Genomic DNA, 27,922 nt, shown 5'->3' with positions numbered 1-27,922 from the left:
ATCCCCTGGGGAAAAGGGCCCCACATGACATCCCTTTGACCCCATAGCCCTAGGCTACCTGCCACCCAGAGAAAAGGACTCCGCAGAAAACCAGGCCCCCATATGCCCCTGCTGGGTCTGGTGTAACTCACCCCCAACACACCGCAAAACAGAAACAAAAAAACCCCAGAGAATAAAAGCTCATTGGACGGCACCACTATGCCTTTTGAAGACTCCAAGCCTCAAAGTGCCTGCACACCCACAGCCCCCTGGAAGGGTACCATAGGGGGAACACAGTCCTGCCCCCGATCCCACTGACCACAGCTGATTGGACCTAATGGTCATGCGGCTCAAGGGCAGCCCTCTTCCAGACTGTCCAGCAGCACAAGGCGTGGCCCGCCTGAAAACTGCTCGAGAGGTTGATGGTGACCTATGGTCCCAGCTTTAAAATGAACAACCCACTGAGAAAGGGCCATGGGAAGCAGGGCAGAAGGAAGACCTGCTGCCGGGGACTTGCAGGCAGTGCCCACATATGCTTTCTAAAAAAACACACCCCGGGACTTCCCCGGTGGCTCAGTGGTTAAGAAACCGCCTGCCAATGTAGGGGACATGGGTTCAAGCCCTGGTCCGGGAAGATCCCATATACGGCAGAGCAACTAAGCCCGTGTGCCACAACTACGGGAGCCCACATGCCTAGAGCCCGTGCTTCGCAACAAGAGAAGCCACCACAATGAGAAGCCCACGCACTGCAACGAAGAGTAGCCCCTGCTCTCGCCGCAACTAGAGAAAGCCCACGCGCACAAAAACCCAAGGCAACCATAAATAAATAAATTAATTAAATAAAAAATTAAAAACATGCCCCAAAGTTAGACAAGAGCCTTGCATATTATAAAACAGTTTCCATTTCCTGAGACTTAGGCAATATATCATTAATCATAGGTTGCCTTCTAGATTCAATTCTCAGTGGCGGAATTCCAACATTTCATACACATTCTTTAATTCTGTTTTTCTTTTTTCTTGTTCTGACTCAATGAGCATCCATTAAGGCCAAAAATGTGTCCCCTTGAATTCACCTGGTATTTCCATTTGTCTCATATTGCAGGCAGCAGAGCTTTGGTTTTTCAGTTTCACTAATTGCCATAGTTTTGGAGAGTAAGTGCTCTGAAGATAATAAACCTGGAATGGGAGGGGGGCTGGGATTGGGACGAGTTTCTGATGGAATCACAGAAGCCAGAGCCATGAGGACTGGGGTGGGATCAGGCCCCAGGATAGGGTCCAGTTTAGGCAGGTGTTGGGACTAAGATGAGATTATGAGAGAGGATTAGAATTCTACTCTCAGAAGGTAGCGTTTGGGACCCAGGGAGAGTGAGGAGAGTGTCACATTCTCATCCCCTTTTCTGGACCTGCCCTCATTCCTTCTGCCTCCCAGGGGCAGCTCCTGCCAACAGGAAGCAACAGCCCAGGTTTCCTCCCTGATGGCACCCTTCTGTCACCATCAAGTGAAGGTCACACAGTGCCTGGGCCAAGTAAGGGCCAAAGGGGGCTGGGATTCAGAGATGCAGAGAAGGTTCTGGTAGATTCGAGATCGGGGGAGGAATGGGGATGAGATTGCAGTTCAGCTTGAGCTCAGGGGTAGGGATGTGGTTGGAGATCAGGAGTGAAATGACCTTTTTAAGACCCAAGTCTGTTCACGTCAACCCCTCACACTCCCTCCCACCCCAGATCAAGCCTGGCGGTGGCAACTTCTCACCTTTGGGACAATGACATCACCCTTTCACGTGGCCCCCATGGCCCACCTCATGGATCTCATCCCCCACCACGTTCCCCTTTGCTTTCTTCTGTCTGGGACTAGGTGCCTCTCATTCATTCATCAGCAGACACTATGGAGCCCCTCCTATGTACCCAACACTGTGTGAAGCCCTAAAAATACAATGTAACCAAAGCAAACTCCGGCTTTTCCTCACGGAGCTTACATTCTCCTGAGGGGAACAGACAACGTTGCCTAATAACCCAGTACATTAAATACTACATTAGGGTTTGAGCCCTGGTCCAGGAAGATCCCACATGCCGCGGAGCAACTAAGCCCTTGCGCCACAACTACTGAGCCTGCGCTCTAGAGCCCGCGAGCCACAACTACTGAGCCCGTGTTCCACAACTAGTGAGCCCATGTGCCACAACTACTGAAGCCTGCGCGCCTAGAGCCCGTGCTCCGCAGCAAGAGAAGCCACCCAATGAGAAGCCCAGGAACCGCAATGAAGAGTAGACCCTGCTCGCCGCAACTAGAGAAAGCCCGCGCGCAGCAACGAAGACCGAGCACAGCCCAAAATGAATAAATAAATAATTTTTTTTTAAATTTAAAAACTAAATAAATACTACGTTAAAGAGTGATAAGTGCTGAAGAGAAGCTATAAAGCAGGGAAGGATAATACAGTAAGTCCCCTACACACGAACCTTCAAGTAGCCAACTTTTAAAGATGCGAACATGCTTTCGCATATCCAATCACCTAAGTTAGTTCCCGTGTCTGGTATATATTGTCATGTCCGTGCATCCTCTGCAAGTGGTTGTGCTTTTGTGTACTTTACTGTACAGCGCTGTATAGAGTATAGTAGTACAGTATCTTTATTTCAAGCCCAGGATGTCCGGAAGCAAGACTAGAAGCAGTGGTGATGTAGCTGGTACTGCTAAGAAGTGCCAGCTGTTGTACTGTACTACTGTACTTTTCAAGGTACTGTCCTATAAGGTTAAAAATGTTTTCTTTATTTTTTGTGTTTGTTTATGTATTATTTGTGTGAAAAATATTATAAACCTATTACAGTACAGTACTGTACAGCCAATTGTGTTAGTTGGGTACCTAGGCTAAATTTGCTGGACTTAGGAACAAATTGGACTTATGAACGTGCTCTCGGAACACAACTCGTTAGTATGTAGGGGACTTACTCTATAAAGTATAGGGGAGCAAATTTAGATATAGAGTAGCCAGGCAAGAGCTCTTTAGAAGGGGACTTTTGAGTAAAGACATAAAGTGTGGTCGACTCCTTCCAACCACAGGGCCTTGGCACATACTGTTCCCTCTCCACCTCTTAGACCTGGTTAATGTTTCCTCTTCCTTCAGATCTTAGCTTGATAACTGCTTCATCAAGAAAGACCAAGTTTAACTCTTAATGGCTCCCAGAGCACTGTAGTTAACATCTTTGATGGATATCTTTCTTTCCCACTAGATTAGACTGTCTGTAATTTGGTTTGGTTTTCTCCCCACTTCCAGGCACAGTACCTGGTAACTGGGAGATTCTCGGAACATGGGTTAGTGATGAGGACAAGATCAGGGTTGGGAACTGAATCAATGGTGGGATTGGAATTAGGATGAATATTCAGTAAGGAGGAGGTGAGGGGTAGGAAGTGACATGAGGGAGGGGAATGCCCTAAGGGGATGGAGGCAGGACAGAGAAGAGGCTGGGGATGAAGGTCATGCACATGCTCTGTGACTGGCAGAGCTGTCTCATTTGCCTGGTCACAGTACTCTCACGGGCTGTCAGGCCGGTCAGGCCTGCCCTCCTGGGCTCTGCTCAGCCACCCTGATGACCTTTGGGTGATGCTAGGAACTTGATGATTCAAATTTGCATCTTAAGATGAAAATTTACCCAGCCTCCTGCCTCCTAGCCACTCCCCTTCTCTTGAGACTATGCCCCCAGGGGGCTCCTAAGGCTCGGTAAGGAGCAGGGCCAGTGGAGGGGGGAATTGAGGCTCAGAGGTTTGGGAAACTGCACCTCCAAGCCCCTCTGGGATGCTGGGTCCTGGAGGAGCAGGGGTGAGAGGCCCAGCGTTAACCTTCTAATCCAGCAGTAGCATCACTCTGTGGGGGTGGGAAGGAGGCAGGGGCACACCGGCAGCCTGGAGGGGATTGTGGGAGGGGATTTGGGGGAAACAGGGGAGGGAGCTGATGGTGTAGAAGAGTCTGGGCGCCATTCTCCAAATCACAATCCACTCTCAATAGGTGTCCCCCAGCCAACCCCTCTGTCCCCAAAAAAGTAGGAGTGGTGGCTCCGGGTTTGATCAGGGCTCAAGTCTGGAGTGGAAATTAGGTTCCCAAGGGAAACAGATGGAGATGGGGATGGTGGGGATGTGGACGTGGCCGGGGACATGGATGGGATTAGGCATGAGGATGTAGATGGAGCACTCCCCAGTTACAACCAAAATGTGGATGCATGACTCTGGATAGATGCTCATTGGGCTGAAGAACTGGTTCTCCTTGACCAGGGGTGGACCCGGAGAGCAGGAGAGGCCCCAGGGAAGGATGTGAGCTCGCTGGGTTGGCTCACAATGAGCCACCCACACACGAAGCTGAGCCCTCACCGCTGGGGCACCCACCCCACCCCCACCTTGCCCCGCCCTGAGCTCTGCAAGGCGGGGGAGCAACCCCTGGAGCCCCCCGCCCCGCAAGACAGAGGGAAAACAATCAGATTGGATCACTCCCCTACCGTAAGCCAGAGCTTAAAACGGTGTTTCCCTTAGAATCAAATCCAAGGACTCAACTGTGGACTATAGGATCGTGTGTGCATGACCCAGCTTCCGTCCACCCCTGGGTCACCTATTGCAACCACTCGGGCCTCGAACACACAGCCTTCAGGGCCCTTGCACTTGCCCTGTCCTTGTTTGTAACACATTTCCCCCAAGTCTCAACTCACCTGTCACCTCCTCAGAGTGACCTTCCCTGATCACCACATGTAATGCTCCCCCCCCAGGTCATGCTAACACACCACCTGGTTTCATCTCCTGACTGCACTTGCAACCATCTGAAAGGATTTATTTGTTTATGTGTTTGTTTATGTGTTTTTCGTCTGCCCCCATAAGCCAGTTGAAGTAGGGATCATGCCAGGGGAATTCACAGCCGCGTCCTCCACATACTGTCTAGGGAGACAGGAGCCACGAGGCAAGCAGATCCCAGAACGTCAGTGCTGGAAGGGACTTTCCTGGTCTTCACGTTCCTCCCATTTATCTGACAAATCTGGGCCACTGAGGCTGAGGGCCTCGGAAAGAGGGCTGGTATCTTCTCTTTACACCATACCAGCTGCCCTCCAGACTGACGGAAAAGCACAGAGGGGTCCAGAGTGCAAGCTGGGGGACGCCACCTGTCTGACAAGGCTGGAGTGTTACATGGGCCCCCTCCCCACATCCTGTCCCCCGAGGTGTCCAGAGCCCACATAGAATCCTACGTGTGGCCAGGTGTGTCTCGCCAGTAAATCTCCCTCCAAGCTGGATTCCAATGATCCCCCCTGGTTCCACCCTCTCTGGCTCTGGGACATTTGCAGACGAGGCATGTCTTCTAATGCTAACTTTGGTTCAGGCCAAGGAGTGTCCGTCCTCTTGGAAAGACAAGCTGCCTGACTGTGCCCTGACATCCTTCCAGCGTATCCTGGTTCTGCTGTTCTAAGTCAAAGCCCAGGTTTAAGGGGATGGCACATCCAGCCTCTGCTATAGTTCTCCTAGCCACAAGGGGGCGCCATTGGGTATGTCTTATTCCTTGATTTTGTTCAAAGGCGAACAGAAACTGGTGATTTTGGCTAAATTCTTAGGTTGGAATCTGCAGGTGAGACATCCCCAAACACGCCTCTTCATGCACAATGCCATGGGGATCCTATTCTCCCAGTATCACATGTGCAGGAAGTGAAAATCCGATCTTTGGCAGAGCCAAAGTCTGCCCCACGTCCACTCCCCAAAGACACTGTGACTCTGGCCAAAGAGGGGCCGTGACCAGGGTTTGGTCGGGTACAAAATTTGACTCAGGAGGCAGAAGAGGTAAGGGGGGCTAGATCTGAAGTCTAGGGAAGCAGGAAAATGGGAAGGTTGGGTGGCTGTGGAGAAAGATGTAGATGACTGACTTGAGGGCTGCACAAATCTCAATTTTTAAGGGCTACAGGGCTGAAAGGGAGAACATTAGACCCCCCAGATTACCATCTGTTTCAGTCAGGGTGGGTTAGATTATGCTGCAACAACAAATAATCTCAAAATCTCAATGGCTTAACCCAGCAAAAGTTTATTTCTCACTCAGCTCCATGCCCAGCTCAGGTCATCAGGGGGCACTGCTCTAGTCCCTCAGAGACAGAAGCTGACGGAAGCATCATCTCATCACATGCTTCTAGAACAGAGAGGCAGAGAGCAGAGAACTCTGGTGGGCTCATGCCAGCAATTAAATGCTCCAGCCTGGAGATGACCACATCTCTTCTGCTCATAGCTTGTCGGCCAGAACTCATCCATGACTCCACCCATGCACAAGAGAGCCAGAGGTTGAATCCTTCATGTGTCCAGAAGAGGAACCAGCTCTCAGTGGCAATGCTAACAACTCCCACACCCAGAAGCTGGATTCTCAGGCTTTGCAAAATACCCACTTTTTTTGTATCGGCCCCTTGAGTCTGGATATTCCTTCACCTCCTGATGGATAACACACTCTGGGAGGTGAAGGAATTTAGGGTCTGGCTAGGTGGTGGGTTGAGCTGGGAGGTTTCCTGTCTCCAGAGCAGGTGATCCAGGGACTCATTGTTGCTCCTTCTTTCTCTAACCCCTGGTTCCCCACCCACCTACATACACACAGGAACAAAAACAAAAATGAAATGGGAGCCAAGTATATTGATTTTTTATTGAACTTACTGGGCTCAAGGACAAAAAAGGTGGGGGATGATAGTGGGGATAGGAAAGAGCTGGGGAGAGACTCCACACACGCACACACAAGCCAGGGAGCCTGGCTCTGAGAACTACAGCTAGAGGTACAGATAAGCTGGGCTCTAATTCTAACCCTCTCCCTAAAGATGCTGGGGTCAAAGTGGACCACATGACAGATCCAGGGCACACATCCTTCCTTGTCCAGTTTCCAGGCTCTTCCGAAGAAGGAAGTTGGATTGGGTTGGTCCTAGGATGGGAGGAAAGTGGAAACAAAGAGGCAAAGTAGGAGAAGGAGTTTTGGAATGGGGAGGACTGGGAAGGCGCCCTCAGAGTCCCAACCTGGGCCCAATGGGAGGAGGAAGAATTTTCACAGAAGGCGGCAGTAGGCTAGGCTTTCACAGGAGCCTGCCCAAAGTAGGGCAAGGAGTGTTGGGGTTCCTTCCTTTTGAAGGGCCTGTTGTGCGTTTGACTTTAGCCAGCGACTTCTCACCCTGGACACCGCTGTACTGGCAGCTCAGGGCCCAGTTCATGTGATGCTAGAGCCACCGTGGGTGGAAAAGGTCCCCACGTGCAGAGAAAGTTCAGGCTGACCGAGAACAGGGAAGACGGAAGGGCCCTGCGGACCCTGGGAAGCTGGGCCTCCTCACGCTTGGGCTTTCCGGGTGGTAGGAGGAAAGAGTTAAGTGGAGACGCTGTTCTTGATGAGGGGAGGGTCCAGGTAGGTATAGGGCAGCTCCAGGCCCCGGTTCCGCTCCCGGATGTCTCGCGAGATCTGAGCCAGGCGGCTCTGGAAGATGGCGATGCTCCGGAGCGGCCTTTCCTCGGTGAAGTGCTCGTCCGGGTAGGTGCCCAGGGGCCGCTGGGAGAAAAATCAGGTGCGGGGTCAGGATGATGTTCAGGACGGGATGGAGAATAATGAAGGACCACATTTGCCAGCAAATACAGTCAAAGTGGCTTCTAAAGGCGGGCGTGACCCAGCCACGGCTACTGTAAACGCAAACCCTTCAAACCTCCAAACCACCACTCCAGCGACCTACACAGAGCAGCCTGGACACCCGCAGCCCACGGGTCCCTAAAAAGGTCCCTTCCTGTGCCTGGGCCACTGCTCTATGAACTAAATACAACCACATTCAGAACACACCTGAAATCCACATAAACACGCCCGAGCAAGTATTGCCAAGGATACACCTGTTACCTCACAGTTTCACAGATGTAAACCCCTGAAGACAACCAGGTCTGAGGCATCTCCCAGTCAACCAATGTTGCCAGCATAATCAGCATCACCATACACTCGTGCTTTACAGCGTAGCCAATCACAGTCAAGAAACAGCGCAGTGAACTTCAGTCAGTGCCATCCTGTGGCAGAACAGAACTGCCCCTCTGGGCTTGACCACAATGCACAACCAGTTCACCGTCACGGTTCATGGGGCCAGTCTCCGAACCAGCACACACTGCTCATACAATACAACTCTTGCCAACAATCCTGATGTTTAAAAAATTCTTTGTCTTGTTTTATTGCGCCAGTAAAGCCTCCCAAAACACTGTTAAATCACAGCCTTGTTTTCTTGTCCCTGACTTTAACGACCTCTATTGTTTCACCATAAGGACAATGTTTTCTGAAATATACTTTATCAAAACTCCATAAGGGAGTTTCATCTTTTTTAAGATTTTTTTAATGTGGACCATTTTCAAAGTCTCCATTGAATTTGGTACAAGATTGCTTCTGCTTTATGCTTTTGGGGTTTTTTGGCGGCGAGGTACGTGGGATCCCAGCTCCCCTACCAGGGATCGAACCCGCACCCCCTGCAGTGGAAGGCAAAGTCCTAACCACTGGACCACCAGGGAACTCCTGGGAGTTTCATCTTATACTGAGTTTTTATTAGTAATGGCTGTTCTCATTTATCAAACGCTTTTTCAGCATATATTGAGATGATTATATGGTGTGTTTCTTTATTGATGTAAGGAAGTGTATTGTTAGGTTGCATAAGGTTGAACCAACCTTTCATTCCTAAATTAAACTAGATTTCATCATGATGTATTATTGTTTTACTATTTACTGTTGGCCTTCACGGGCTACTGATATATTTTTAAGATTGTTGTAGCTAAGTGGAATGAGTTTGTAATTTTATTTTCTTAATTACAGCTGATGTTGCAGGGGCTTTACGTGGACCATCACAACGGCACAACAATTCTATAAGACAGGTACTCTCATCATTCCCACTTTACAGATAAAGAAACTGAGGCTTAGAGAGCCCGATTACGTATCCAAGGTCACATAGGTGGGAAATGTGGATCTGGGACTAGAACCCTCTACCTGAGACTCACTTCTCTTCTTAAGAGCACTGCCTTTGCCAGGTGCTGGTATCAGGGTTCCCAGTAAAATGATTTGGGAAGCTTCTACTTTTTTCTACACTTTCAAGCAGTTTGAACGATTTAGGAATTATTTGTTCTTTGAAGGTTTAATAGAATGTCCCTTTACAAGGAGAGGGATCAGATCTTTTACAACCTTTTTCATTTATGTATGGTTTTCACCTCTTCTGGTTTTTTTGTTTTGTTTTTTTAGGTTTTCTTTAAAAAATCACTTATTTCATCTAGGTTTTCAAATTTATTTGCATAAAACTAAGTATTTTCTTCTCCTTTTTTATTTTTTTAAAATTTTTTCAATCTTCTTGAATATGTGGCTATATGCCTTTTACATTCCTGATGTTGTACATTTATGGGTTTTTTTTTCTTGATTTGAATTGTCTCTGGTTTCTTTATTTTATCAGTCTTTTCAAAGAATCAGCTTTATGTCTTACTTACCAGATTGACATCTAATTTCCAAAACTATAGTGTCACTATTGATAAAGCAGAACACAGAAATATGATAGACTGGGTTCAAAGCCTACTTACTAGCTGTGACCTTGGGCAAACTGCTTGGTGCCTTTGAATCTCAGTTTTCTCCCCTGTAAAATGGAGCTGCCATTTATGGAACGCTTATATGCCAGTCACTGTCTTAAGCATTTTAAATATAGCTACTTATTTATTTTGTATTTTAAAATAGTGTACACAAGATACCTGATTTAATGACTGAGGCATGATAGATCCTCAGAAAGTGATAGGTGCTATTATTATTGTTGTTGTTGTTGTTGTTAGAACTTTCTGGGTTGAACTTCCCACTGGCTTATGAGAAAGGGAACTCTCCACTCTCATCGTCTTGTGTACTCTTCCCTCTGTACTGTGACATTGTGATTCATAATAAGAAATATATATTTGGTCTTCTTCCCGTTCCTAGCACAGAGCTCTTAAAACCCTTATAATTTCGTTAAGTGATAGAGTGTTAAAGGTGTCTTTTGTTATTCATAATAAGCCCTTTTCAACCCCACCCGAGCTTATGTTAATGAGGTGACTTCTGGAAAGCCCCTCGGGTGGCCGGTTGCCAGGAGAATCAACCTTGTGATTAGAGGGTGAGAACTTTGTTTCACCCCTGCAACCTCAGGGGAGAGGAGAGGGACTGAAGGTTGAATTAATCCCCAATGGCCAATAATTTAGTCAATCATGCCTAGGTAAGGCAGCCTCCATAAAAATCCCTCACGTACAAGTTTGGAGAGCTTCCAGGTTGCTGCACATGTGGAGGTGCTGGGAGGGTGGTGGACCCAGAGAGGGAAGGGGAGCTCCGCGCCCCTTCCCCAACACCTCACTCTGTGGAGCTCCTCCATCGGGCTGTTCCTGAGTTGTATCCTTTTAGCGTAAGCCAGTCATCTAGTAAGTAAACTGTTTGCCTGAGTTCTGTGAGCTGCTCTGGCAAATGATCAAAACTGAGGAGGGGGTCATAGAAACCTCTTATAGCTGGTTGGTCAGAAGCTCAGATGACAAGCTGGGCTTGCGATTGGCACCTGAAGTGGGGGAGGGGGTGGAGCGGAGGAGCAGTTTTGTGGGACTGAGCCCTTGACCTGTGGGATCTGACGCTATCTCCAGGTGGACAGGGTCAGAACTGGGTTAAGTCATGGGACACCCAGCTGGTTTCGGAGAATTGCTTGGGGTGGGAACCACCCACACACATTTTCTGGCTGGAGAATCGAGTTGAGAGTATCAAGAGTACCCACAGAGTGTTCCGTGAGTATACAAAAAGCAGAGAGAGCTTTTCCTTTCTAACGACAGAAATGGGTGTCTCCAGATCCTTGGGACCTGGGACCAGAGAGAAGCAGCCTCCAGGGACGAGTTCCTGCATTCCCAGGCGATGAGATGATAAGTTAAAACTTGTTAGAGAGATAAACTCTCTGTGCCAAATGGGGTCAAGCGGGAGAAATGAGGATATCACATAATGTCAGAAAGCTTGGGGACACGACCTGGAGGGCAGAGACATGCCTGATAACCTGGTGTGTAAATGGAGGTGATAGTAATTGGTGATTAAAGGGCTGCTCCCCTGGCCCAGCCTAACTCACGGCCTCCAGAATTGCCGCTCCCGTCCATCCGCACAGCCACAGAAGCACCCTCGCTAAAACACAAATTCAGCCACGTCACCCCAGGCTTAAACTCTTCAATGGTTCCCCTCTGTCCTGTGAACAAATACTGCGCCCACACTGAGCCGTTTATGCTCCTGCAAACCCACCGACAGACTCTCACCTTCACTTCGCTTCACTTGGTAGAGTCCTTCCCTCTGCCTAGAAACTAATCCTGCCCCTCTTTTGTCTGCCAAACCCCTCCCTGTCCCAGAGGTTTCATCTGAGATGTCACTTCCTCCAAGAAGCTGTCCCAGGTTCTCCCAGAGTTGGTCAGGTTCCATGGGGCTCCATTCTCACTTCTGTCACTAGACTGTAAGCTTATGACATCAAGGTTCATAACTGCCCGCCAGTGTCTGGCACATTGCAGGTTCTCAGGAAGTCCGGATTGAATGGAGGAATTCATGAATAATTCCTACAAGACGATGGTGCCCTTTTCCATTTTCCTGTGTGTCTCCTCAGCTTGGCCACAGGATTCTTGAAGGCAGGACGTTCTCACCCAGCTTTATGAGCCTGGCGCCCAGCACTGTGTTGACACATGGGAGGGATCCAGCAAATGTGCACTGGATATCTGGGTGAATGGATGAGTGGTTGATGGACGAGTAAGTGGTTGGATAGACAGATGGACGGATAGGTGGATAGATTGGTAAACTGGTGAATTAGATGGAAGTTGTGCCCCAGCCACCAAACTGGTATTTGCTTCAGTGTATGTCTTTGGGGACCAACTGTCATTTCCTGAAGAAACTGAAGAACCCAAGGCAGCTCAGCAGTGGGCATAAATGCCAGCTGTCGGCTCCCAAACTCCCTGGGAGAGCTGCCACCACCTCCACTGCCCAGGCCCTGCAAACTCCCCCCACCCCCAGCCACCCCCGCCCACACCTGATCCTTGGGCTCTTGGCTGACCAACCAGAAGAGGAGAAGGTTGCTACAGGTGGTGTTCACTTCCAGGAGGGTGTCTAGGTGGCTCTTCAGGGTGGTGGTCCCCTTGGTCTGCAGTGGGGGCTGCCTCATGGATGACGGGGCATTGGGCATCCAGGCCCCAAAGTCATGCTGTGGAGACCCCACCCCAGTGGAGTCGGTTGGCCAGAGGAAGAGGACCCTCTCCCTCCTCAACATCCCTGTTCCTGCACCTGCCACCCCAGATTTTGCAGTTGGGAAATAAGGGGGTCGGGGAGAGGGAGGAGAGGGAGGGGTATAAGGTTGAAGGTTCCAGAAGGGTGGCAGGAGCCTGGGTCACCCCTTGTCACTCCCCGCCCCATGTTCCAGGACTGGGTGGAGTGAGTCACCTAGGAGGGAGGAGGACCCAGAGTAGAGGTCGCCCGAGAAGTGGGTCTTGCGTTGGCCTCCCACACAGAGCAGGCTGCTACTCCTCTTGGCCGCGGCCCATCCGAGACAGGAGCCCCTAAGTTCCACTCCCTCCATAACCCAACTCGAGCCACCATGACAAGCTTGGACCCAGCTCCACTCCAGTCATCATCCCGCCCCAGCGCTTCACTCCACCCAGCTGCCACTCCAACCCCAGCGCTATTCATAAACCCATCACAGCTCCGACCCTCCCATGCTCTCAACCCGAACTCTGGCCTCACGTCCATTGCTGGGCCTAATCTCGCGTGACTCAGTGCCCCCCAGGCCCGCCCTCCGCAGCCTCACCTGCCCATGGTTGACGGCGGCGTGCTGGGCGGAGCAGTTGAAGATGACTGCAGTGAGGAGCTTCACCAGCTCTCCCGGGTGCACAGCCTGCATGGGAAGCCTGCGTGTGGGAGGAAGGGAAGAGGGTGCAGATGGAGGGGACCAGATTCCCCAGGGCTGGGGCTCACCGCAGGCAGAGAGTGAGCAGTGCGGACTCAACATGTGGCCACCACTGTCTTTAGACAAGGATTAGGGTTGGGCTGAGGTTAGGGGTGGTCATCACCAAGGTGTGGTCTCTGAAGGGGGTACTGGGATGGGAACAGAAAACGCCCAGCCGGCAGAGCTCACAACCAAAGAGCCAGGTAGGTTCAACGTGACAGCCAAGCTGCCCCTCCCTGAACACCAAGGCACTTCTTTCTGCAGCCCATATTAGTACTTAATGACTTAATTCTCCCCAGTTCACCAAGATTTGTCTGAGCACTCAGGAGCAGATCCTCCACTGCTGGGTTTAGTGGCAGAGACAGATGGCCAGAGAGGGTGCTACTTATACGCTCACAGTGATAGAAGCAGAGGGAAGCTTTAAGGCCAGGGCTTGGCTCTTTGAGGAGAGGGCAGGCAGGGCAGGCTCGGCACTGGGGCTGGCGTGGTTAGGGGAGACTTTCCTGGAGGAAGAGAAGAGGCCTCCCTGGGTAGAAGAATGGGTGAGCTTTGAATGGAAAAAAGAAGACAGAGGAAGGCATTTTCAAGCTCAGCCCTTGGTCCTCTTTTCTCTGTACCTCAGTGGTCTCATTCAAGACTGTGGCTTTAACTACCTCCCACTGGCTGAGGATTCCCAAGTTCACATCTCTCCTCCTCCTGGCCCCTGAACTCTGGACTCAGCAGTGGGTGTCAGCTACTACCTGACACCTCTGCCTGAGTGTCGATGAGGCATCTCATACTTGACACCTGCCAAGCCTAATGCATGACTCCCTACCCCGCACGCTCCCCAAACCCATCTCCCCCTCCCCCACCAGTGGTCCCACTTCGGTGCTCTCTGTCCAGTTGCTCCCGCCAAAATCCGTGCACTGGCTCCTCTCTTTATCTCATACCGCACATGTCAGCAAATTCTTGCAGAAGCCAATCTCGTCCCATCACCTCCAGTCTCCATACCACCCTGTCTCCATCATCTCGCTCCTGGATGAATCTGACTGCTTCCACCTTTGCCCCTGACAGCCTGTTCTTCACATGACAGCTGGAGTGAGTGATCCTTTAGAATCATAAATCCAATTATGTCACCCCTAGCTAAAACCCACTAAGGGCTTCCCACCTCACTTGCCTCACCATGGCCTTACTTGATCTGGCTCTCATTCCTTCTCCAACTTTATTTCCTTCCCTACTTTTCTCCCTCTGACTCTCCTCAGCCATACGGATCTTCTGATTCCTCAAACCTGCCAGCACACTCCCACCTCAGGGCCTTTGCACTGACTCCACCTCTGCCTGTACACTCTTGCCCCGGTTATCCACAGAACTAGCTCTCTCCCTTCCTTCACATCTCTGTCAAACATCACCTCCTCAGAGACTTCCCTGGTGGTGCAGTGGTTAAGAATCTGCCTGCCAATGCAGGGAACATGGGTTTGAGCCCTAGTCAGGGAAGATCCCACATGCCGAGGAGCAACTAAGCCTGTGCACCACAACTACTGAGCCTGCGCTCTAGAGCCCGTGAGCCACAACTACTGAGCCCGTGCCCCACAACTACTGAAGCCCGCACACCTAGAGCCCGTGCTCTCTGTAACTAGAGAAAGCCTGCGAGCAGCAACAAAGAACCAACACAGCCAAAAATAAATAAATTTATTTTTTTAAAAAATCACCTCCTCAGAGAGGCCTTCCCTGACCACCTACCTGAAATAATCCCCCTACCTCGACCCACTATATCCCCTGATTCTCTTTTGTTCTTCTTAGTATTCATAACCACCTGACATACTTGCTAGTTTATTATCTGTATCTCCCCACAAGAATGTTAAGTTTCATGAAGGCCAGGAATTTTGTCTGTCATGTTCACTGCTGAACCCCAGCACCTGGAACAATACTTAATAAATATTAACAGTACTTAATAAATCTTACTGGTTGAATGAAGTGAAAGTGTGAGAGGGTAGGAAGCCAGAGTGGGAAGGCACGGAGGCATAAACAATGTGAGGGAAAAGGAGGAGACTTAATTGGAGGTGAGGCTGCAGCAGTGTGCCAGGCGGGGTGGTTTCTGGGCACTGTTTCAGAGGATTACTGGGGCGGTGGCCCCAGTAATTGAATTGGCAGGCGAGCAGCGAGAGGCTGGGAGGGGTGGGACGGGTTGAGCGGCGGCTGCCACAACGCACGAGTAGTGAGAGGACCGGGACTAGGACGGTGACAGTAGAAGATGATGGGGACAATAGGATTAGCCACCTGCTGGATTTAGGGACAGAGGAAGACATCGGGGAACATGAGCCAAGATGGCGCCAAGGTTTGGAGTCAGGATGACAGGAAAGAGGCTGATGCAACAGAGCGGACGGAGAGGCTTGGAGGAAGGACCAGGTGTCTGTCTGCCTGGGAGTGTGTGGGAATTTTCTGAATGTTCTGTTCGTGGTGGATAGAATAAAACAAAGAAGCTAGACCGTCTACGGGAATTTTTCTGTGGCGCATATTGTTTGTTTTTTCCCTTTGAAATATGGAAGCAAAAGGCATGCTGACTGAGGTTAATGAATGAATGTGTTTTACCTTAAAACATGAGTCTAGAATTAGTTTGTGCTGGTTGGAAGAGATGTTTGTCTATCTGAAGGATGTCCTGATGTATTAAATCAGAGACAAGTTGAATAAAGAAAGATCAGAGAATTGATCCCGCTCTGGGTCTTGAATAGGAAACAGATAACCCCAAAGAGAAAAATAGCTGTCCCTGGAGGAGAAGCAGTCAGGATCAGGACGCCCCTGATTAATAGTAGGTGTGCAAAGCACAGGGAGGGGCTGCCCTTTAAAAGATCCAAAAGAGACCTGGCTGTCACCACCTTAACCCAGAAATCACACTTGGCATCACTAATAGTGAGACAGCCTGACGTCACATGCCTCCCAATATGATGCAATGCGGAGAACACAGCATCACTGGAGAAATACTCTTGCCCAAAACATTTAACCTTTAGGTATTGCTTCCGGTTGACAAAAAACACAGGGGGTAGAGGAATGACATCATGAGGAAGCAATTAGATAAATTTGGAAGGTGAGACATTCGGCAAACAACTAGTCCTAGCTTTTCAGTAGCCCTTGTGAGATGTCATGTGATTTCAAAAAGGGTGGAGGGGCCTGTCCTAAAGTGAGAGAGGCTTTAGAGTCAAAACAAACAAAGGTGTCATGTGGTCCTTGACTGGCTCCAGAATCAACAGGATCAGCTGAGGGAGAATGGGACAAGTGAGGAAATTTGAATATGGACGAGTAAGAGGGTGATGTTGGAGATTATTGTCAATTTTGTTGAACATGATGACAGCATTGCGATTGTGTAGAAAAGCGGCGTCGTGGGTTTGTTTGGGTTTTTTTTTTGAGATGCATATCAGTTAGGGGTAAAATATGAAATGTGTGTAATTTACCTTAAAAGACTTCAGCAATAAGCAAAAGCAACAGCTTAATCAAATATGGCAAGATGTTAGGAACTGTGTCTAGGTGGTGGGTAAATGGGTGTTCATTACGTCATATCCTATACTTTTCTATATGTTCGAAATTTTGTTTAAAAAAAAAAAGCTGGGACTTCCCTGATGGTCCAGTGGTTAAGACTCCGTTCTTCCAATGCAGGGGGTGCAGGTTTAATCCCTGGTCGGGGAGCTAAGATCCCCACAGGCTGCACAGAGTGGCAAAAAAAAAACAACAAAACTTTGGAGCCCATTACAGGTAGGGCTACACCAGCTGTTCATTCTATTTCCTGGTGACCTGAGACCACGCCTCCTTCCCGGGTCTCCCCCAACGACAGGAATTCCTCTGGGTGGCCACCAAAAGTGCTAAGTCAGCTAAAAGTCACATCCCTGCCGAGAGAAGACATCCCAGGCAGTGAGAGTCTTCCACCCTCTGGCCAGGGCTGGGATGGGGAGGCGGCAGAAGCCCTGAAAGAAGTGGGAGGTTCCGAAGGACACGTCCTCCCTGGAGCAAAGGGAAGACTTTAAGGAAGGGAGGACTAAGCAAAGGAGGCCTGAGAGGGGGCCACTGGTGTTGGTGGGTCTCAGAGGCCACTCTGGCAGTGTCAGAAGAGAGGGGAGAGTTAGGGGCCAGTGACAGGTGTAAATAAGGAGGAATCAGGCAGCAGCGGCACCAAGCTACTCCATGAAGCCAAAAGTGAGAGAGGTTGGTGGCTGGAGGGGCCGCCCGGCAGGATGGGCATAAGAGGGTGTGAGAGAGGGTTCCAGAGTCCTTAGTGCTTACAGCTGGAGATGGCTCCTACCACGTGATGTGACTCATCCACAGACCTCAGCAAGCGGAGGTGAATGGGTGGTAAAGGTCGAGCAGGGACCAGACAGGCACCATGTAGTGGCTGAAAGCAAGGGCTTTGGAGATGTTGGGTGCTGGCTCTGGATCCTGCCTCTGCCACTTACTACCTGTGCAGCCTTCTGTGCCTGTTCCTTATCTGTTTGGTGGGGCTAACAACAGCATGTACTTCCAAGGCTGGTCAATGAATAAGAACTGGGTCATGGTAGGGCCAAGGGGGACAGTGGGTTATTGGGAGTCTGTGGTTGGAGGATGGGGAGGGGATACCTGAGCTTTCCCGGCCCAGGAACACGTGAGCAAAGATCTCTCCAACCCAGGCCTGCAGCTCCGAATCCTGCTGCACAAACGCATCACTGGGGTAATAGTAGCCCACGATTTCTGAGACAAAACTGTAGGAAAGAGATGTCCCTGCTACGGCAGTGACCTTGGGCTCAGGCCTCGCCTGAAAACCAAGGCCCAGTGCTGCTCAGGCCAGGGAGAGCCAGCCGCCCAGAGTCCACTGAGAGTCCATGGGGGTTCAGTGGGGACCCCCAGATTCAGTTGGAACCCCGGTGCCCAGGCTTTCCTCAAGTCTCACCCCCACTCCAGAGAGGCCACCGAGGAGAGCCTGACATGCTGCGTCCCCTCACCACTCAGCACCCAGGAGAAGGGAAGACCTGCCCACCTAAAGGCCCCAGCCCACACCTAGCTGTTGCTGCTGCCCTGACTCCTCTGGACGCCCCGTCCTTCCCGTCCTCTGCTCATTCACACACAGCCCAGCCTCTCCTCAGCCCACAGCTACCTGCCATTTCATAAGGAACCCCAACCGCAACTCTCACCCTTGAGGTGCCCCACGCTGGGCCTGAGGACACCTGAAGCCCCCAGCATCAAGCGCCCCAGCCTGCGTGAGCACACGGGTCCACCCTGCCCCTGGGCCAGATTGGCCGCAGGTCCCGGGCCCACACCTCTCAATGGCCGCCCAGATCTTCAGGCCGTCGTCTCGGTAATGGTAGTTGGGGATATCCAGGAGTCCGCGGGCCCGCAGGCTGTCTGGAAGTCAGAAATTGGTGTAGGCAAAGTGGGCCAGACCGGTGCTCATGAGGTAGAGGAGGCCTTGCCTCCCGATGGACGTGACCTGAGGACAGAACACAGCTGGGCTCCCGGACCGGCCCACCCCCCACCCCAGTGCCTGGGGATGAGATTGGTCTAGTGACTCAGCAGAGGGCATTTTTCAGTCAATCGAGCAGTCCAAGACTAAGGATCAAACACCCATGAGAGCACGACATGGGCTGCGCAGGTTGCGGCCTTACTACGCGCGTAGGCGGTAATCCTTAGGCACGTGGGAACTAGAAGAATAAACTGAAGGCCGGGCAGGCCGGGAGGGGAGCGCCGACGCAGGGTCAGCGGGCGGCTGTGCTCAGGCCGGGGTGCCTTGCCCAACTCTAGGAGCCTTTGGAACCCGAGCCCGAAGAGGTGCGGCCAGTGGGTGGGATCGAAGGGAGGGAGACAGGGTTTGTGGGCGGGGCAAGTAGGAGACTGGAGGGGAGGGGCGGGGCTCGTGGGGAGGCTGGCAGGCACTGGGGAATCGGATTGGAGGTCCAACAGGGTTTGTAGGTGGGGCAAGGTGCCCTCGGGAAGGAGCCCCCTGGAAGGGGCGGGCGGGGAGCCGGGAGGCCGCACCTTGTCCACAAGGCCCTCTGGGTTGAGCAGCGTGGCCCGTGCGATGGTGTTCACCTGCAGCGTGTAGCGAGTGTGCGGAAGCAGGAGCTGCGAGCGGGTTGAGATCACAGGAGCCGAAGGTCAGGGGAGAAGGCCGCCCCGGCGCCGCTCCATCTGGCCCCGCCCGGGGGTCACCCAGACCTTGTAGATGGGGTGGCAGAGCGGCAGCTGACGCAGCGTGGCCACGGTGAAGGCCTCGCACAGCAAATGCGTGCACAAAAAGTGCGTGTTGTTCTCGTGCACCAGGAACTCAGAGTTGCGCACCCACGTCTTGGCCAGCAGCCAGTCCCAGTCGGAGTCAGTGGGCAGAAAAATGGGGCTGTCTGGCCCGGGGGTCTGGCTGAGCTGCGTCCAGGAATAATAAGGGGGTAAGGCTCTAGACTGCTAGTGTGCCCCTTGAGGCCCCGCCCCCGAAGCCTCGCCGCCCCCCCCCCACAACCCCCCAAAGCCCGGCCCCAGGTTCACCTGGATGGCCAAGGGCACCAGCGCCCCCTGGGGGTTGAGCCACAACAGGCAGAGCGGGGAGGCCGCGTACTGCGGACGGCCGTTTATGCAGTGGACGGGGACCTCTGCCAGGATCCAGTAGTCTGCTAGGAAGATGCGCCCCCTCAGGGGAAGTGGCACGGAGCCTTAGAGTGCCCTCCCCACCCGCGCTCTGCTTCCCTCTCCGTTCTCTGGCCACTCCCACTCCAGCCTGGGTCTCAGTAATTATTGGTGCCTGCACTAAAGGCCAGTGTTGGGTACCCCACCCTTCCCTAATGTCCGGAATGAGGTCCAGCTGAGTCCTTCGTTGTGCAACCTCTCACCTGGCTTCCCAGCAGCCTGGACAAGCCAGCATCCTCTCCCCCTTTCCCCATTCCCCATTCCCCATACCTGGTCCTTCCTATTCTCTCAAGTCAGATGACTTCAGTGTATCCAATATCAGCAAAATCAACACACGAGGGGAACTCACCAGCCCCATCTCCAGCCTTCTGGAGGATGCCTGAGGGCTTGACTGCCCCCAGAGAGACTGGGCCGTCATCTCCCACACCCTCGGAGCTTCTAGTTCTCAAGGATCATTCCTGCTATGTCTAGTGGTGCTGCCTTTGGCCTGTCCTAAAACAGCCTTCTTTGGGCCTCAGCACCTGGGATCTTGGAGGCCCCAGAACAGGGACAGGGCCTCCTCCTCCAAGCTGTCATGCTCATTCATACCACTTCACCAGGCCCCATCTCATGCCTCAGGCCTGAGCCCCATCTGGCTCTCATCCATATCTGCTCTATTTAAAGGTGCAGGGCTGGGGGATGAGGCCTGCAGGCTGGATGCAGCCATCCCACCCTTACCCTCCATACCCATCCCTTCTCCCTACTGACAACTCACCCACCTCTAGCTCTGTCTGCAGGCAGGTGCCTGGTCCCAGCGAGGGGGCCACCATGTCATTGGTGACAGGCAGCTTGCTGGGCAAGCTGGAGAGGCAGTGGAGCATGACAGGATTGACACCGTTCACGTACTGGTATCCGAAGAAGTGGTCTGCACACCAGTGCTCAGTGACGTACTCTAGGGGACAAGAGAGGGGGGCCAGTTGGGCTGGAAACCACTTCACTAGATCATGCTCAACCCAGCCCTTTGCTCGTCACCGTGGTTTAGCCTTTCCTTCCAGCAATCCTATGAGAGTAGGTATAATTATATCTTCAGTTTAACACTGGACACCAAAATTCGAAGAGGTAGAGTGACTTGCTCAGTTGGGTGGCAGAGCAGGGATTTGAACCAAAGTCTGGCCCCAAAGCCCAGAACTCTTGGTGGCAGGGGTAGGGGAAGAGAGGCAAGTACATCTGATCAGGGTCAGGACTCCCTAAGTGACCCTTGACCCTCTCTGTCCCCACTCACCTATTCTTGTCCCCTCCCAGAGGGAGGAGAGATTGGTTCCTGAGGGGAATCCGGGAGATGGCCACCAGTGAAACCAGGAGCCCCTCCCTCTGGGATCCAGCAGTTCCCCTGAGAGGGCCAGAAGAGGGCCCTTTCCCAGGATGGGGCGGGGGGGTCTGAGTATGGGGTAGGGTGGAGGACGGACATCTCTGCCTGGCTCTGCACACCTGAGGTGAAGGTCTTGTGGCAACACATGATATTCCGGATGTCATCCAGCTTCTTCCAGGAGCCCTTGCGGTCCAGCAGCCCTCGAAGCTTCATGCCCAAGGACCTGTGGGAGGGGAAGTGGGGGTGGGCAGGGGGGCTAGGGGCTGCCAATGGCACTGTGCCCCCAGCCTAGAGGCCTGGAGGGATCTGACGAGGTCAGTGCCCAGAGAAGAGGTACCCAACAGTCCACATGGGATAAAAGTCTAGAGGCTACTTGAGGCTTTGTAGGGGTGACTCCACATGTGTGTGCAAAGGTGGCGCGCAGGGTGCAGACAAGTCTCCTCGTTGGTGTTTCGTCCTGCTTTCTCCAAGCTCTCAGCTTGCCACACACCTTCCCTGGCTCCCCTCCGCCCACACGACAAAGCCCCAACCGCTAAGGCTGCCTAGGAAGCTCCCCACCAGCTGATTTCTACAACCTTTCTAGCTTTTTCTCCCACCCTGTGCACTAACCAAGCCAGTCACAGCTCTCTTGCTAAACATAGCCAGAGATGTACTTTGTACGCTGAACCGGTAAAAGTGGGCTTGCCAACCTGCGGGCCGTGCACTTTTCACTTTGTGGATGTCGGTCCTGTTTGAATTTTTTTACAATGAGCATGTATTATTTTATAATAAGAAAAAAATGCTTGAAATGAAGTCAGCTTTCTCCCCTGTCCAGGGCTTTGCTCAAGCTGTGCCTCTCCTAGAAAACCTTCTCCTACATCTCCACCTAGTATCAAACCTATCTGTTCTTCTGTGTGCATCTTAGATGCAAAGTCCTTCATGAATCATGGCCTGATGGCCCCCCAAACACACGCCTTGTGTGTATCTTTCACAAAATACCCATGACTTCCTTCGTTACATCGTAAACCCTTAAGTACATCACTCCCTTTATTATCCTACAGTGTACTCAAATCAACTCCTAGTATACTATGGGCTCCTTAGGGCCAGGACTGGGCTGTGTATGCCTGACATACCCAGTTCGTAATAATCGCTCACTAGCTAGGCCAAGTCAAATGGAAGGGAATGGAACATAGGACAGGAGGGTTATGGCAGTTGGTCAGTAAGGTAGGCTGTGGAAGGATGCTGATGTGCCATGAAGAGTGTGGGCACCTGGAGAGGGCGCGGGGGCCTTAGTACCTGACAAGCCCAGGGACAGCTTCCTACGTGGTGCTCACTAAGCCGCTCACTCCTCCTTCCATGGGTTTTTGCTGAGCATCTGCCCACTCAGGACCCAGGGGATGGGAAAAACTGGATGGGAGCTTGGTCATTAAAGCAGAGGCTGAGGAGGCAAGAGAGAAGAAAGAACAGGCCTTCGTTTTCCCAGGCCTGCCACACATGTCCTTCAGGACACCCTGCAGTCACCTCACACTAAAGCCCAGTGACTCCCTCCCCTCTGTAAATGACCAGATGGCTGCCAAATGCCAGCTCCTCTTCCCATTGGCCCTTCTCTGAGCCTCACACAAGCTGTCCACGTGGTCTCCTGGGCCCTCCCTTGCCTAGACCCGCATATCCATCCGGGGACCAACTCAGGTGACTCTACCTTCCAGGATGCTCCCCTGGTCCCTCAGCCCTGCCAGGGCCTCTCAGCGGGTCCTTGTCCTGAAGCCTGAGCCCCCTGTGTCTGCCTGTGCACCCCAATCCACTGTGGACACACTCAAGCTCCGTACTCCGCCACACCTCTGCATCCCCTCCCCCTAGTGCTTCTCCAGAAGAACCGTTCTGGCACCAAAGCCCAGAACACGAGGATCCGGCTCCTTGCCCTGGCCTCCTCTGGGCCTCCTAATGCAGCCCCTGCGCAGATGGCCGAGCCCTGCACTCCTCCTGCCATACTGACCTGGGTCTGCCCAGGACCCACCCACTCTCCCCTCACTGATCCTCTCCCCCACCCGCCCAAAGCTTCAATCCCACCTGTCTCCCCAGCAGCCACCTCCTGAGCCCCGCTGACCCGCCTCCTCTAGGCACCAGATGTCAGCTGTACCCCCTCCAGCCACATCACACTCACAACCTCAGACTTGAGCTGCTTGTGACCCCCCGATTGCGGATTAACTGTGCTGCACGTCTCCCGAGGGAGACTGTGAGTTCCTCCTGGCCAAAACTATATCCTAATACTACTCAGTAACCTCTATTGAGAGATTATTTTGTGCTGGATGTTAGCTCATTAAAGTCTCCCCCACACCTATGAGGTAGATACGAATATTATTTTCATTTTACAAATGAGAAAATGGTTTAGAGGCTAAGTGAAAATCAAGGTCATAAAGCTAGAAAGTTTTGGTCTGGAAATTGAACCTGAGGTGGCCTGACCACCTCCTTAAATCTTAAGAGCTGGGCCTCTCTGGTCCTACTCAACATGGTCCCACCAACAGTGCCTGGGACCGTGCTCTGCTCTGAGTAGGTGCTCAATTAATTCTACTGATTTGAGGAATGGAAAGAAAAGGGATAATTAAGAGCAAAGAGGTGGTGATGGGGAGCTAGAGAATGGAGTTGCTTAAAGAGAGAGTGGAGACGGGGTGGTGGGACAGGGAGAGGGGAGACTGGGGACAGGGAGAGGGGAGACTGGGGACGGGGAGAGGAGAGACTGGGGACGGGGAGAGGGGAGACTGGGGACGGGGAGAGGGGAGACTGGGGACGGGGAGAGGAGAGACTGGGGACGGGGAGAGGGAAGACTGGGGCAGAGACATGGATGTGCATCAAAGGGGCAGAGGCTGAAGGGAGAGCGAGCAGGAGTGCAGAGGGGGCAGTGGCCTCACGCAGGGATGGCGTTGAAGAGCAGCGAGGTCGTCTTGGTGGCCGAGTAGCAAATGTTGGGTTCCGTGGGCAGCAAGGACGGGATGTCAGTTTTCATGGGAAAGCCGGGCAGGTACCTGTTCCCCTTGCTGGGGAGTGGGGGGAGCAGGACAGAAACCAGTCGGAGGGGCCTGCAGCCCACTCCCCTGAATCCCTCTCCTCTCTCCTCCCCCAGAATCCCCAGGCCTCCCCTCACTCCAGGCTCCTCCCCTGCCCTCTCCCCTCCTCTCTGTCAGACCCCAGGGGCCATCCCCACCCAGTCTGCTCCAGACACTTGAATTAAACTGCATTTGTCACAGATCCTGCTTTCCAGGCTGCCCACCCAGTCCTCACAACAGACCCTTCACTTCACGCCCCTCCAACTTCTTCCCCAAATCTCAGTTCACCCTCACCTGTCGCCCTGGTCTGCACAAGACACTGTCTTGATCAAAGCAAATTTCTTATCTGACTCCACCTCCTCAAAGCTGCTGACGGGGGCGTAGACTTTCCAGCTTCCAGGGGAAAGAGGTCAGAGGTGGCAAGTGAAGCTTAGGGTAAACAGGAACCTTAGCTTTCAAAGACATGACTTTAAAACTCCCAGAAACCACCCATTTTCTGGGTAGGTGACAAAGTTTTTTTTTTTCCTGAAGGCACTAAGCTTCAGATCAGGGTAGCATTTGAGGATGACATGAATGTCCACACTGGTTTAGAGTTGGGTTTGTGTTGAGATCAAGATCATGGCTGGTTTGGGGGTGAGGCTGAGGATGGGTTGAAGTTGGTCAATCCTAGGGTCATGTCTGGTATCTGGGTCACATCAAGGACAGCTGGGGTTGAGTGCGGGTTCATTGATGTTGTTGGGACAATTGTCGGTACTGGCATTTTGGGTCTGGACTCAGGGTCAATATTAGATTAAGGTTAGGTTTAAATGAGGGTCGTGATCAGAGCTGGGCCCCCAAAGTTGGAATTGAGTTTAGAGTTAGTACCAGTCTGATTAAGGATGAGGTCAGATTAAGAGAGCAAAGAAGTCAAATTAGGCCACCCTCACAGGTAGCATTCCTGTCGGGCCTGGAGTTCCCATTTCCTGTGATCCAAAAGGAGGGGAAGGGAGTCCTGACAAATAGTTCTTGCTGTGAGGAATGAAAATTACTTATTGGTAAGTCTCTTGTCAAATGACACCTCCTCCAGCATGCCTTTCCTGAACCCCCCAACCCTTGAACCCAATCCCTCAGTGACATGGATGTCCCAGATTCTTTGTGCATTCATCAGTAGAAGGGATTCAGGACAACCTCACCCCCAAATTATAACAATCTTCCTAATTGTTTGCATGTTTGACTCCTTGGGGGCAGAAGTCACGTCGTATTCATTTTTTGTATTCCCAGCATCCAGCATGGTGCGTGGCACCGTGCATATAATACGCACTTGACAAAGGACTGATGAACGAACATATTTTGTGAAGTGATGGGTGGATGTGCTGTGATGACAGATAGGGGTTCGGAGTGAAGTCTGTGAGTAACTCACAGTATTAGCAAGGGTGATGTTCACTCGCTTCACCTTGACCTAGAACATCATCTCTCATGCCTAAGACTCATCTCCACGCTCGGACTCGCCTTAGTCTTGCCTCTGCAGATGAGAGAGCTGCTCAGGAGATATGGGGGTCCAGGGGCTGAAGGAGCTTCAGCCCAGCAACCTTGAAACGTCCCCCAAATTCAAGAAAGAATCTGAACAGCCCCTCACAGGGACTTCATCCATACCAGAAAAGCCAGTGGTAGTGGCCAGGGCCTCTCCAGCTAAATTCTCTAAACATTCAGGGCTTCTCCCCCTGTTGAAATTCAGTAACTCAGCTTGCAGGTTAATTCCTCTCAGAGGAATTGGCTCTGGGGAAGGGCAGAGGGTGTCAGTGGTGAGCACACATATCTGTGTGTTTGTGTGTGTGTCTCTGAGTGGTGTGAGTGTATGTAAGTGTGTGTGCCTAGTCTCTGTGTGTCTGGGGGGGGTGGGTAAATACTACCCAGAAAGCCCCTGCATTTCAGGGCGTTAGAGGCTTATATTTTCAGAAAGCACCTACTTGGGAGCCCTGAGTTCCAGTTACCTTAATTCCAGCTCTATTCCCTACACCCTGGGCTCTTGTGAGAGCTCCCCCCTGATCCCAGCAGATGTCTTCTGCAGCCCAGGCCAGCCCCTGCCTCTGGCCCACCTGTTCCTGGTCGAAGCTCTATGGTGCAGTAGCCCTCAATCCACTGATAGCAGGGAAAGTGGCAAAGAGTACCACCATGGGTAGTGACGCAGATACGGCTGCAGTACCAGGAGTCCTTGGGGAAGAAAGCGTAGCGCTCCTTGTGGAGCCGCAGCAGCAAGAGCTCCCCCAGCTCCTCTGAGCAGCGTACCTTGTACTTCTGCACCTGGGGGGCAAGAGAGCAAGCAGTTGAGAGGCAAGGAACTGCCAGCGTCATCCTTGCGCCTTGAAAAGTGCGTCTGCACCGACACCTAGCCTGACATATAAACCCGAGCTGACCGTAACCCATGTGGTGCCTTTGCATGAATTAGAAAAGGGCATCCTTCATCCAGGCAGTAGCAGCCACGGCGCTGCAGGAGCCCTGTGTGAGCAGAGTGGATTCGGGATCTCCCTAGCCTCCTTGGAGCCCTCACCTTATGTAGGCCACCAGCAAACAATCCTGGGGCCTGGCAGAGGCAGGTGGACCCCTTCCAGAGAAGAGGAAACCCAGGCTCAAAGAGGGCAAGCGCCTTCCCCAAAGCCCACCTTCAGTTATTGGAGGAGGAGCTAGAAAGCCAATGGAATTCTCCGGAGCCCCTGCCCAGGGCTCCTTCTCCACAGCCCTGCCTGGATAGGGTTTATCATCCGCAGAAAAGACAGGGACCAGAATAGGGGTAGTGACGAGGTCAGGACCGGCATCCTGAGTTCTGCAGGATTTGATGAGCGCTGGAGGAAAGACCCTCCCCTCCTTCAGGGTCCCCTGTCCGCCCTGCCCCTCGGGGTGGCTCCTCCCTCTCTCCTCCACTCACCGATCCAGGGGCGAAGTCCCTGCCCACGCGGTCCAGCCGCCGCTTGGGGCTCTCACCACATGTGCCCACCAGTGTGACAAAAATGCTGTCCAGTGTGCCGGCCATCAGGTAGGGACCAGTGCCCACACACACGCGGTACACGGCCATGATGGGAGGGAAGGAAGGATGCCCCCGGCAGCCGGCCTGGAGGAGGTGAGCCGCAGGCCAGGCAGGGCTGGGCTGCTGGGCTGCTGAGCCGCTGTGTCAGGGCCTGGGGGTCAGGATAGGCCTTTGAGGAAAAGTCCAACTCTCTCTGGGATGCTCTAGGACTCACTCGCTGGCTCGCTCTCTCCAGAAGCTCTCTGTTGTTGCTAGCTGAGGGCTCCCTCTTCCCGCCCACAGCCTTTCGCCCTAATAGTTGTTTGTTTGCATCTGGCACAGCCGGTCCCTCTGACTGGCAGGACCGGGTTCACCCAGATGATTATCAGGAGCCCGGGTCCCATTGGGAAGGGAGGGACCAGATGCCGAGAGGGAGACAGGGATTCGGTGACACCTGTATGACTGGGACCCTGATCTGCTCCTGGTCAGGGGCCGACTGATGACCTGGGGCCCTTGTCCGCCCACTCCCCAACTTCCCCCAAGACTCTTTCATCCTCTGTCTCAGCCAGAACTGGCCACAGGGCACCCGCATTCCTACTTGTGAATCATCCATGTGAATCACTGTACACAAGTGAGCCGTAAATCACACGTGACTACAGCCACACGCGAGTCGGACACGCATCTCTGCACACTGCATAGGGGTCAGAAACAGCCTTCCTGTCACCTCCTAAACTCGGCACCACCACCCCCAAGCCCGGCCCTCTGTGTCCCCGGTCTTTGGCATGCCCGATCTCAGTCTCTCGCTCGGAATAGGGCCGGTCTGGGGACCGAAGTGGTCTCCGGGCGCACAGCATCTGAAGGCCCCATGTGGCCTTCCTTCCGCTCCGGGCCGCCCTTGGCCTTGGGGCGGTAGGCGGGAGAGCCCAGGTGCGTGGGGTGCCTGGGGTCTCGGTTATCCGGACTGGGAAGAAACCTCTCCTCGAGGGACGCCCGCGGCCGGCAGCGCCCCCGTGCGGCCGATACCAACACCGCACCCACCTAGCCTCCGCGGCGCTCCAG

The 27,922-nt window shown here is 52.7% G+C and overlaps 1 protein-coding gene across 1 annotated transcript; it reads right to left on the bottom strand.

Moving 5' to 3' along the window:
• Nucleotides 1-7,313: 7,313 nt before the first annotated feature.
• LOC133080740 (hydroperoxide isomerase ALOXE3-like) lies at nt 7,314-26,932 on the bottom strand. The gene is made up of 18 exons (XM_061176858.1): nt 26,786-26,932; nt 26,411-26,464; nt 26,066-26,163; nt 24,178-24,276; nt 23,749-23,874; nt 20,983-21,086; nt 20,270-20,446; nt 19,865-19,906; nt 19,378-19,502; nt 19,054-19,257; nt 18,874-18,960; nt 18,504-18,729; nt 18,159-18,243; nt 17,482-17,603; nt 13,028-13,052; nt 12,766-12,865; nt 11,995-12,165; nt 7,314-7,493 (listed from the first exon to the last, which is right to left on the bottom strand). Exons 1-18 carry the CDS (start codon nt 26,930-26,932, stop codon nt 7,314-7,316), a joined length of 2,172 nt encoding a protein of 723 aa, XP_061032841.1.
• Nucleotides 26,933-27,922: the final 990 nt, after the last annotated feature.

Source organism: Eubalaena glacialis, chromosome 19, assembly GCF_028564815.1.
Source record: "Eubalaena glacialis isolate mEubGla1 chromosome 19, mEubGla1.1.hap2.+ XY, whole genome shotgun sequence".
NCBI lineage: Eukaryota > Metazoa > Chordata > Mammalia > Artiodactyla > Balaenidae > Eubalaena > Eubalaena glacialis.
This window is presented reverse-complemented; position numbering and strand designations above follow the sequence as displayed.